Raw genomic sequence first — 11710 nt, 5'->3', positions numbered from 1 at the left:
CTGTGTCCTGAGCCCTGACTCCACAGGCCAGAGTGGGCACCTCCTCCACTCACCTGTCTCCACCTGGTTGATCCTGCCCAGGCTTGCTGTCTTCCTAGACCTCCACGCTGAATTGCTTGGACTAGGGATAAGGGCTGGGTGGATAGCACCTACACTGCTGTTAAGGAAGCTGTCACCAGCCAGCTACACCTTCTGGTTGCCAGGCCCTGTGCCAGGCCCAAGGATACAAACGCGACAAGATCCTAGTCTTCGAGGAGCTTGGAGTATCAGTTCCAGCCCACAGTGCGGTGTGGTGGGTTGTGCCCAGGAAAGCGCGAAGCGGCTAAGGGCACACCCAGCTTGGCCCGGCAGAAGGAGGGGGTCAGAAAGCCTTGAGAGAGGAAGGGACATCCGTGCAGTCTGGAAAGGTGACGAAAGTTTTCTGCTTGGATGAAGGTGGGAAGGGAAATCCGGGCAGAGGGAACAGCCTGGGCGGCGGCATGCAGAATTGAAAGTCTGCCAAGCTAGGCAGGGGCAGAGTGGGCAGGGCAGGGGCCTGGGGTCAGGAGCGGGGGGCGGAGGGTGAGATTCTAGAGCAGCTGGCCAGGTTCAGTAGGGCAGGTAAGCCACCAGCTGGGATGAGCTAGGAACTCAGGGGCCATGAGGGCCGTGAGAATTTTAAGGGAGGATGGAGGTGGTTGGCTGGTGGTTTAGAAAACACTGTGGCCACTGGAGGGGACAATTGGAGGGACAGTGAGTGTGCGGAGGGCATCCATCCCAGATTTGGTGCCTGCTCCAGGGGGGAGGGGAGGCTGAAGCTGGGACCCAGCTGCCCCAAGCCACCTCCCTCTCTCCCTCCCTCCTCTCCACCCTGCCCCCTGTCTCTGTCACTCACGGGCAGGCCTGGCTGGGCAGCCATGGCCGTGGCACTCATCTGGACTCTTCTCCTCATGGGTAAGCTGGGGCCTTGTTCAGGGGGGAGGCCTGGGATGAGGGGTGGATTTAGGGTGGTAAGATAGGGGTATGGAGGGCCCGCAGAAGAGGGGTCTGGGTTGGGTGAGGCAAGAGCCAGAAGGGCTTTGGGGGGGCTAATGCTGTGGCCCGCTGGGATCCAGGGAATGGGGCTGGGAGCTGGGCTCTGGGATGAGGGGGCTGGGAGCTCTGAGGGCTGGAGGTGGCCTAGGGCTGCGGTGGGCCTGACAGGGTAGGCCTAGAGGATCGTGGGCCCTTTAAAGAGCTGGCCGGGCCACAGCTTCTAAGCCCAGGCTAAATTTGGCCCTGGGAGGGAGGGTGGAGCTGGCAGCCCCGTCCTCAGCTCCTCTCCTGGGCTTAGGGTTCCTTTTGCTCAGCTGCTATGGCCTCTAGGGCAGGGCCTCTTCTTCCTTGGATTTTAGGGGAGGAAGGTGGGGACCTCAAGTCCCAGAAAGCTACCCTTCCTCCTCAGGGTAGCAGTTCCTGTAGGTTCCTGCCCCCTTTTCCTATCCTCTGGGTACTTGGGCATTTAGCATGGGATTCTTTCCCAAGTGCCCTTCACACACACGCACACACACACACTCACACACACACACACACACACACACACTCTCTCTCTTCCCAACCAAACACCAGTCCCTGCTCACGGCGCCATTAAAGGGGCCTGAAACAAGGAGTGGAAAGGTTGTGGGAAAGGCTCCACGAACCCCAAATTGATGAAAGTCTGGGCATTGTCACTGATTAAAACGTCTATCACAGCTGGGCGTGGTGGCTCACGCCTATAATCCCAGCACTTTGGGAGGCTGAGGTGGGTGGATCACAAGGTCAGGAGTTCGAGACCAGCCTGACCAACATGGTGAAACCTCGTCTCTACTAAAAATACAAAAATTAGCTGGGCGTGGAGGTGTGCACCTGTAGTCCCGGCTACTCAGGAGGCTGAGGCAGGAGAATTGCTTGAACCCTGGAGGTGGAGGTCGCAGTGAGCTGAGATCCCGCCACTGCACTCCAACCTGGGTAACAGAGTCAGACTCCACCCCAAAAAATAGAAAACCAAACATCTTCTAGCACAACCAGGGCCTGCTGCCCTGCCCCACACCCCCATCCCTTCCTGGGAGCTGGCAAAGGAAGGGCTTCTCTCGGTCCTTTAGGGGCTTCAAGGACTTGGTGGGGAAGAGAGCTTATCCCCTTCCCAGGACTGAGGCTGACCTGTGTGTTTGGGACTTGTGGGGTGCCCACAGGTCTCCTGGCAGGGTTGGGGGGCACCAAGGCCCAGCAGACCACGCTATATCCACTTGTGGGCCGTGTCTTTGTGCACACCTTGGACCATGAGGCGTTCCTGGGTCTTCCTGAACACAACGGTGAGCGGCCTGAGAAGCACCCATGTGGGCAAGCTGGGGTGTGCTCTGCAGGGCTCTTGCTGTGACTCTAATCCCCTCTCCTGGCTTCCACCAGCTGTCCCAACCACTGTCCGAATCACCTACCACGCCCACCTCCAGGGACACCCAGACCTGCCCCGGTGGCTCCGTTACACCCAGCGCAGCCCCCACCATCCTGGCTTCCTCTACGGCTCTGCCACCTCAGAAGATCGTGGGCGCCAGGTCATTGAGGTGCCGTCAGGGACCCTGAGAAACTCACAGGGGTGGGGCAGCGTGGCCTCCTAGGAGCAGCCCTTCCAGTCGGGATTGGGTGTTCCTTCAGTCATTTACATACAATTTACATACCTCTAATTTGGTATCTAAGTCCTCTCCTGCCAGCCCTCCCCCTTCCCCCCCCCACCCTGCTGTGCCACGTTTCTCATCTAACCTACCTCTCAGGTGTCTTTCCCATCCCCCAGGTCACAGCCTACAATCGGGACAGCTTTGACACCACTCAGCAGAGGCTGGTGCTGGAGATTGGGGACCCGGAAGGTACCTCTAGCTGGGCCCCATCTCTTCCCCACCAACGCCAGCCTTGGGGGAGGAGCGGGGGGGGGGCGCTGTGGATGGGAGAGGCTTGGAGGGGAGTGGAGCAGGGCATTCTGGAAAGTGGGAACAAGGTTTTAGGGAATGGGCATTGGACTGGGATTCCAGGCTCTGGAGTTCTGTTACCAGCTGTGTAGCAGAGACTATGGAGCCTTGGGTCATTGGGGTCGTGATGGATGGGGCATTGAGGGGCCTGAAAGGGTTTGTGGGGAGGAGCTTCAGGGAAGCTTTGTGGGGCAGAGCTGGGGCAGGGTACAGCCTGAGGTGTCCGCCTGGCTTACCCAGGCCCCCTGCTGCCATACCAAGCTGAGTTCCTGGTACGAAGCCATGATGTGGAGGAGGTGCTGCCCTCAACACCTGCCAGCCGCTTCCTCTCGGCCTTGGGGGGACTCTGGGAGCCTGGAGAGCTTCAGCTGCTCAACATCACTTCTGCCTTGGACCGTGGGGGTCGTGTCCCCCTTCCCATTGAGGGCCAAAGAGAAGGGTAGGTGTGTAACCCAAAAGGACTTCCTGAAAGAGGAGAATGCAGCTTGTGGCAGGCATAGGGTCTCCCTAATTTCCAGGTGGGGCTCTACCATGCCCATCTCCACTTCCCAGCTTCACACCATTGTCCACTCCCCTCTGGCTACACCCGCATCTTCTTGTCTTTCTGGAGCCCAGACCCTAGTTACCCTGAACTCTGTACTTCCTGGTGCCTCATGAGGACATACCAGATCCATCCATTAAAGGACATTCCTGGCTGGGCGCGGTGGCTCATGCCTATAATCCCAGCACTTTGGGAGGCCGAGGTGGGTGGATCACGAGGTCAAGAGATCGAGACCATCCTGGTCAACAAGGTGAAACCCCGTCTCTACTAAAAATACAAACATTAGCTGGTTATGGTGGTGCACGCCTGTAATCCCAGCTACTCGGGAGGCAGGAGAATTGCCTGAACCCAGGAGGTGGAAGTTGCGGTGAGCCGAGATTGCGACATTGCACTCCAGCCTGGGTAACAAGAGCGAAACTCTGTCTCAAAAACAAACAAACAAACAAACAAAAAACAAAAAAGACATTCCTTGAGGGGGAGGGTAATTTTCTAGGACATTCCTAGAAAAATGGGGTGCTCTGTGTAGGCTCACCATGACCTCAGATCTCCGGGAAGACTGTGACTCCTGCCAGACCCCAGCTGTGCCATGTTCTTCTCTTAATCCTCCCTCCTAGCTGTCTCCCCAATCCCATTCCCAGGTCATAGCCTACAATCAGGACAGTTTCAACCACCCCTGGCAGAGTGGTGCCTGGTGCTCCCTGCCTCCACTCTGCTGACAGTGACTTCTATCTGGTCCCAGGGTGTACATCAAGGTGGGTTCTGCCTCACCTTTCTCTACTTGCCTGAAGATGGTGGCATCCCCTGACAGCCATGCCCGCTGTGCCCAGGGCCAGCCTCCACTTCTGTCTTGCTACGATACCTTGGCACCCCACTTCCGCATTGACTGGTGCAATGTGACCCTGGTGAGGAGGGACCCTGGGCCCAGGGGTGGGGCAGGGCATGGCCCCATCACTGTTCACCTTCCCTCCCATGCTGCTTCCCGCCTCTGTCTCTCTGCTCCAGTCCCATTTCTTTCTCTGATGCTCTCAATATTGCCCTCAGACACACACACACAAGTTCTACCTTTACCCACAAGGGGGCGACAGAGCCCGCAATCCACACGTGGGGTCTCCAACTCCTGGGCTCCAGACCTGCCCAGCCCAAGAGCTGCATTACAGTGCACTTCGCAAACCCTTTCCCCACCAAGGGCTTCTGCGTGACAGCTGTCTGCTTTTCTCTAAGGTGCCACCTAGCAAACCTACCTACAACAAGGACCTGATAGCTCTTCACACTGTAAACCAAAGATGCTCACGACAGCTCTTTGGACACTGAGCTGAGGTTCTCGGGATCTCACTGCTGGTGTACTCTGTTCCTGTGAATTGGCCAACAGAGCAGGAACTCACTCAGGGTCCTCAGCCAGGGACTCGTGACTGACAACATTTTTTAGCACTTGTTCTGTGCTTGGCACTGTCCCATCAACCTATTTTATGCCCTCCAGGAGACAGGTGCTACTATTATCCTTGACTTTACAGGTGATGAAACTGAGGCACACAGAGGCAATCATCCTAGCTAAGGACTTGTCTGAGTCTGGATTCAAACCCAGGCGGCCAGACCCTAGAGCTGTGTGCTAACCAGTGTGCTGTCTTGCCTCTGCTGGACATTGTATCTCGTGCCTCCTAGTCCTGGCTTGTCCTGCTAGGTCACAGGAACTGGGGAAGGCAGACAGGAGGAAACCTTGTGGCTGCATGAGGTCATAGGAGGATGGCCCAGAACCCCTGCCCTGTTCCTAGGGGCCTCTGTGTCTAGCTAGCCACTTCCTGTGTCAGCCCTGAGCTCTCTGTGCAGGTGGATAAGTCAGTGCCAGAGCCTGCAGACGAGGTGCCCACCCCAGGCGATGGCATCCTAGAGCACGACCCGTTCTTCTGCCCACCCACCGAGGCCCCAGACCGTGACTTCTTGGTGGATGCTCTGGTCACCCTCCTGGTGCCCCTGCTGGTGGCCCTGCTTCTCACCTTGCTGCTGGCCTACGTCATGTGCTGCCGGCGGGAGGGGCGGTGAGTGTGGGCATGAGGGCGGGGGGCACCTGCCGGCGCATGCACCCATGGGACTCCCAGTGGCGCTTGTGCTGTGTGGGACCCAGACACTCTGGGAATGGGGTTCTCAGGCACAAAAGGAGTGTGGGGCCCCCTTCTAGGCAACTTGGGGCTTGAGACCTGCCTGGCCTGGCACCAGGAGGGCGTTGTGGATGATTGCACACAGACTTCCACACACACAACGATGCCCTGGGGCACCTTGGCATGAAGCCTAGAGCTGGGCTAACCCTCTCCTTCATTTTTCCACAGGCTGAAGAGAGACCTGGCCACCTCTGAGTGAGTAGGGGAAAGCTGGGGGTGGGATGGGAGCCCACCTAGACAGTTGTTGGACCCGCCAACCTATGCCATGAACAGCAGAGAAAAATAAATCACTGGGGTCAGACTCACCCCTGCCCTTGACCTCTGAGCTCTAGCCCTGGGCTGGCTGGATGCTGGGCCTGATCTTTCCTGACTCAGCCTTATTATTTGCTGGTGTCCATAGAAGAATCTCTTGTGAGCCAGGCGTGGTGGCTCATGCCTGTAATCCCAGCACTTTGGGAAGCTGAGGTGGGAGGATTGCTTGAGCCCAGGAGTTTGAGGCCAGCCCGGGCAACACAGTGAAACCTCATCTCAAAAACAACAAAAAGATTTAAAGTAGCCAGGCATGGTGGAGTATGCCTGTAGTCCTAGCTACTTGGGAGGCTGAGACAGGAGGATCACTTGAGCCTGGTTGAGGCTGCAGTGAGTGGTAATTGTGCCTCTGCACTCCAGCCTGGGTGACAGAGTTACTCTTTCCCAAAAAGAAGAAGAGCCTGTTGTGACACAGGGGAGTGGGACCTGCTGCGTGAGAAGCAAATGAAGAGGCAGACACGTGGGGTCCAGGCCAGATCTTGCCACACAATCTTCGTCACCCTTCTTTATGGCGTCAGATGCTCCACCTACACGATCACGCGGTTGGACTAGCTGGTGTCTATGAATGCTTCCAATTCCTCTAGCCCTTCCCAAATCCTTCCTCTTATTTTGCCCAGGTTTCCACTACTCATGGCCTTACTCCTCCTCTGTGCCCCTAGCCCTCTTCCTCTCCCACTCCCCTGAACCCCAGAATCCAGGAATCAGATTAGAAATAAGTTAGGCTCCCTTTATTCCCACTGCACTGAGCCTGTGGTGGGCTTGGCAGCCCTGACTGCTTGCCTGGCCTGCCTCGTTAATTGTGGTGGCATTTAGCCACCCTTCGAGCCCCCTTGACAAGCCGCTTGTGCCCCTGTTTGGAGCCCAGTAGTGACCTAAAGTGGTGCTGTCCAGAGCGGGACTGCCCGGAGATGCGCTGCTCAGAGCGCCGCCTCCGCTGCCGTTGTCTCTTGACCTTGAGCTTGGGCTTGGAGGCCTGCTTTTTGCCCAGCCTGAAGGAGCCTGAAGCCCCCTTGCCGGTCACCTGCTTGAGCATGCCCTTGTCCACGAGCCCCTTGAGCACATGCTTGAAGTGACAAGCATTTCGGGCCATGTCGTAGCCCTTGGCAGCAAGAGCCTTCTTCAGGGTGGCCAGGGACACACACTTGCAGGTCCCCTTATCTGCCACAGCCCTCAGGATCACCTTGGACATGCTGGGCTTCTGACAGGATTCGGGACACGTGTGTTGCCCAGTTGCTCTCTTGCTAGGGGCCTCTGATATGCTGGCCTGCTGGCTTCCACCCATGGCAGTATTTGCCGGGGACAGCTGCAGAGTGTCTTTTTGCATCTCTCCCGGGGGTAGGTGAAGGGTCTTGGGTATAAGGACTTCCAGGGTGGCTGGCAGTCTCCACTGGGCTGCTCCTTGAAGGATGGCTGAGGTGTGTCCCGGTTCCCAGTTCCCTCTGAGGCTTCCGCTTGGGCTCCAGCCCCTGCCTTCCCCTGGGTGGCCAGAGAGAGGACCAAGGACACTCACCCACAGTTGGCCTCTACAGACTTGTGCTCCTGGTGCAGGGGGTGTTGAGGTTATCTCTGTGGTGACCTCAGGGGGACATTGTGAGGCCATCAGAATTCTGTGTGGGTCACAGAGGCCCCATTGCTTCCTCCAGGGAGGAGTGGTTGGAGATGCCAGATGTAACATGCCAAGTGTCCCGGGGAGGAGGGCTACTGTGTGTGCACATGCCTGCACTAATTTTATATTTAAAAAAATTTTTAGAGAGAGGGTCTCACTTTGTCACCCAAACTGGAGTACAGTGGCATGACTATAGCTCACTGCAGCCTCAAACTCCTGGGCTCAAGCGATCCTCCCACCTCAGCTTCCTGAGTAGCTGGGACTACAGGCATGCGCCACTGCATCTGGCCTGGCCCCCAGTTTTGACGTCACCATTTTGACCCCACCATCTTGACCCACTGGATTTTTGAGCCTCTGGCTTGAGGAATGCAAGCTTTGCAGTTATCAGGATTATACCAACGTTTATGAATTTTTACGGGAATATATTTTCCAAAGTGAACAGAGATGTAATTCCTTGATCTGCATGAAGTTGACTTAATTCCTCTAGCAGCTTTCTATAGAAAGCAGCTAAAAGGTTTTGCTTTCATTTTCTGTTTTTATTTTTATAGAATTTTTCCCCATGGGGATCAGTGATTTTTTCATGTACATTTCATAAGGAAGATTTTATTCCTCATTTTTTTGGACTGTGCCAAGTTTAATCACTAACATCTACTGCCACTGGGGATATACTCTCACGACCAGTATTTCCTCCACGTCCAGCCTCCCCGGGTCAGCTTTATAGCTCTGATGTCAGAAAAATCTGCTGCCTCTGCCAATTTGAACTCAATAACCAATTTCACCATGTGCAATATTAGCCTTGACTGGTTTGGATTTTGTGTTGATATATTTCTACAAAATCCAATTTTTCCCTTGTTCAATGTCTGCCATTTTTCAGATTGTCCACAAGTTATGATTCTGCTGCCTGCTTTTCACCTAGATCAGATTTCAGTGGTCACAGAGTCCTCCAGGCCCCATGACCCTCTCCCAGGGATCTGTGTGCCAGAGGCAGTGCTTTCGGGACTGTGTGCTGGTGGTGGAGTGGATGTGGGTGAGACCTGGGCCACACGTGTGTGTGTGAATGTGTGCGCCTGAGGGTGCAGGAATGCCTGCCGTTTGTCTGCCCAAGTGCTGATGTGGAAGGACGTGGGGAAGCCACCACAGGGTCTGGCTTCTGCTCTTGCTCTAGAAAAACATCCCCAGCACATTTTTCCACCTGTGTGTTGCCAGAGTAATGAAGCCCAGATGTGGGGCTGGGAATAAGGAGCGGCCCACTGATGGAGGCCTTCCTCCACAGGGCCTCACCTGACGGGCTGTCTCCATCTCGGCATCCACCCACCGGTTGCTCTCTTCTCCCTCAGTCTCCCCTTGCCTGGGAATAGAAAATTGTGTTTCGGTCAACCCAGCTCACCAAATTCCAGACTCAAGAGCTCATCTTGACCCTCCCCTAGCCTTAGATGGTGACTCCACCTCTTCCTGCTGGCCAGACAGGACTTGGTCCCACTCCCCACAGGAGGAGCACGGCTCATTCAGCAGGAAGCTAGGTCTTTGTCTTTTCTGTAGTCTAAACTGTCAGGCTCTGGCTGGAGTCCGTGTCCACTGACTGGGACCTGAACGTGGGTAGGGATCACTTTTCCTCCCTCATCTGATCAGTAACAAAGTGGCAAGCGGGGTCGCTTCAGCCCTGCCTGGGGCCCCAGCTTCTCCAAGAAAACCAATTCTTGGCTGGGTGCAGTGGCTCATGCCTGTAATCCCAGCACTCTGGGAGGCAGAGGCAGGAGGGTCCCTTAAGGCTAGAAGTTCAAGACCAGCATAAGCAACAAAGTAAGACGCCTGTCACTACAAAAAAGTTTTAAAACTTAGCCAAGCATGGTGACTTGCACCTACAGTCTCAGCTACTCTGGAGGCTGAGGCAGGAGGATCACTTGAGCCCAGGAGGTGGAGGCTGCTTGAGCTGTGATTATGCCACTGCACTGAAGCCAGGCGACAGACTGAGACCCCATCTCTTAAAAGTAAATAAATAACATAACATAATATAGAGCTCAGCAAACACTGGGTCCTGGAAGAATATGCTTTCTGTGGATGTCTAGTCATGTCTCCACATCCTGTGAGTGCTTATCACGTGGTAGGCACTATTCTAAACACTGAGCCACATTTTCTCTTTTAATCTTCATAGCAATCCTAGGAGGTAGGTGTTTTTTCTTTTTTGAGACCAGTCTCACTCTGCCGCCCAGGCTGGAGTGCAATGGTGCGATCTTGGCTCACTGCAACTTCTGCCTCCCGACTTCAAGCGATTCTCCTGCCTTAGCCTCCCAAGTAGCTGGGACTACAGGCATGTGCCACCACACACAGCTGATTTTTTTTGTATGTTTAGTAGAGACAGGGTTTCATCTTGTTGGTCAGGCTGGTCTTGAGCTCCTGGCCTCAAGTGATCCACCTGCCTCGGCCTCCCGAAGTGCTGGGATTCCAGGTGTGAGCTGCCGCACCCAGCCTGGAGGTACGTGTTATTATCTCCATTTGACAGTTGAGCAAACTAAGGCATGGAGTGGTTAAGCAACTTGCCCAAGATAGAGCCTTGAACCCAGGCTGCCTACACTCACAGCCCATATCTTGACCACTGGGCACTGAGCAGGCACCATAAAGCTTTCTTTCTTTCTTTTTTTTTTGAGACAGAGTCTCATTCTGTCACCCAGGCCTGAGTGTAGTGGCACAATCTTGGCTCACCGCAACCTCCACCTCCCAGGTTCAAGTGATTCTTCTGCCTCAGCCTCCTGAGTAGCTGGGATTACAGGTGCCCACACCACACCTGGCTAATTTTTATTTTTATTTTTGTAGAAACAGGGTTTCACCATGTCGGCCAGACTGGTCTCCAACTCCTGACCTCCAGTGACCCGCCTGCCTTGGCCTCCCAAAGTGCTGGGATTACAGGCCCAAACCACTGCGCCCTGCCCCATGGCGCTTTCTGTTTGTTTTTTGCCCCTGCATCATGCGTTTGAGTCTCTTCTCCATAAGTGATGGGAGGACTGCAGGGTGTCTAAGAGGCAGTGCCAGGCTGAGCGCTGGGGCAGCTGACTCCCAGAGCTGACGACTCCCCACCTGTTCCTCCAGCATCCAGATGTTCCACCACTGCACCATCCACGGGAACACAGAGGAGCTGCGGCAGATGGCGGCCAGCCGTGAGGTGCCCCGGCCACTCTCCACCCTACCCATGTTCAATGTGCGCACGGGTGAGCAACTGCCTCCCCGCGTGGACAGCGCCCAGGTGCCCCTTATTCTGGACCAGCACTGAGGGCCCGGCCAGGTGGGTCTGGTGGGCGATGCCAGCTTTATTTCTGGGAACAAGATGACCTCCATCTCAAGGCTGGGGCAAATGGTGGGGTCTGGGGGAGGTCAGGGGAAGAGGCATGTAGACTTGCCTGCCCCTCTGAGGCAGCTGCTGGGGGTGTCCACCAGTGCCAGGGCTAAGCCCCCAATGCCAAGCACTTGGGGTTGGAGGGTCAGGATGGGGAGGGCAGGAGAACCGGCATCTGGCCCTCTCAGCCCTCCACTCTCTCTTCCCATAGTGGTTCCAGGTCCAGCCCTGGCTTCATCCTCCCTTCTCTGTCCATTTGGAAAGCGGCACATCCCACCTGCTGATTCTGGCTCCCGGCCCACCTGGAACCCACCTGGAACAAGCAGGGAGATGGGATGGGGCAGGGCAAGAGTGTGTGGAGTAAGGACATTCAGAATAAATACCTGCTGCTCTGCTCACACATTGTTGCTGGCAGCCTCCCTGTCCTCGCTGCCTCTGTTTCCCTGTGCTTTCTGGGAGGCCCTGCAGGCAGGCAGGGCATGCCAGTCTCTGCCCTTTGCACCCTGGGCATTTTGTTGTTTTCTCGAATTCTCAGGAAGAAAGAGGAAAGGATCTACTATCTGCAGCCCTCCCATGTACCTGGTAGTGAGGGATGCCTGGCTCATTAATCCCCATTTCATAGATAAGGAAACAGAGACCAAGGGAGAGTCAGTGACTTACGGAAGGTTACAGAGCAAGCAAGTGGCAATGCTTGGATTTGACCCTGGCACGTCTGCCTCCACTCTGCCTTCTGTAGGGTTGGGAGGTTCTAGAACAGGAAATCCAGGCCCTTATCTGCAGATTTCCTTGGCACCTCAAGATCCCCTGGAGGGAGAG

The 11710-nt window shown here is 55.6% G+C and overlaps 2 protein-coding genes across 5 annotated transcripts; one reads left to right on the top strand and one right to left on the bottom strand.

Moving 5' to 3' along the window:
* The first annotated feature begins 868 nt into the window (after positions 1–868).
* Positions 869–11319, top strand: SGCA (sarcoglycan alpha). Of its 4 annotated transcripts, none has more exons than XM_035301257.3 (10): positions 869–933; positions 2190–2309; positions 2404–2558; positions 2786–2858; positions 3198–3396; positions 4238–4400; positions 5323–5531; positions 5820–5846; positions 10651–10843; positions 11106–11319. In XM_035301257.3, the coding sequence occupies exons 1-9, from the start codon at positions 897–899 to the stop codon at positions 10829–10831; spliced, it is 1164 nt and encodes a 387-aa protein (XP_035157148.1). In that variant the 5' UTR covers positions 869–896; the 3' UTR covers positions 10832–10843; positions 11106–11319. The 4 variants fall into 4 exon arrangements, with proteins under 4 accessions (XP_035157148.1, XP_035157150.1, XP_035157151.1 ...); XM_035301259.3 differs by lacking the exon at positions 11106–11319 and adding an exon at positions 6353–6515 and having other exon boundaries at positions 10651–10763; XM_035301260.3 differs by lacking the exon at positions 4238–4400 and having other exon boundaries at positions 5304–5531.
* On the bottom strand, positions 6657–7650 carry LOC108589889 (putative histone H1.9). Its single transcript, XM_017968533.4, is given in 3 exon segments — positions 6657–7212; positions 7214–7284; positions 7431–7650. Coding segments are annotated over 3 exon segments (735 nt in total). The 5' UTR covers positions 7636–7650; the 3' UTR covers positions 6657–6753.
* Positions 11320–11710: the final 391 nt, after the last annotated feature.

This window comes from Callithrix jacchus, chromosome 5, assembly GCF_049354715.1.
Source record: "Callithrix jacchus isolate 240 chromosome 5, calJac240_pri, whole genome shotgun sequence".
Classification (NCBI taxonomy): Eukaryota; Metazoa; Chordata; class Mammalia; order Primates; family Cebidae; genus Callithrix; species Callithrix jacchus.
Note: the sequence above shows the minus strand (reverse complement) of the source record. Positions and strands in the feature narration are given on the sequence as shown.

What these genes read in the sequence shown, in the direction of transcription:
- SGCA (XM_035301257.3), top strand. Translation starts at nt 897, where the DNA reads ATGGCCGTGGCACTCATCTGGACTCTTCTCCTCATGG. An exon ending in GGGTCTTCCTGAACACAACG is followed by an intron (nt 2,310 to 2,403) that starts GTGAGCGGCCTG and finishes GGCTTCCACCAG; the next exon opens with CTGTCCCAACCACTGTCCGA. An exon ending in AGAGACCTGGCCACCTCTGA is followed by an intron (nt 5,847 to 10,650) that starts GTGAGTAGGGGA and finishes CTGTTCCTCCAG; the next exon opens with CATCCAGATGTTCCACCACT.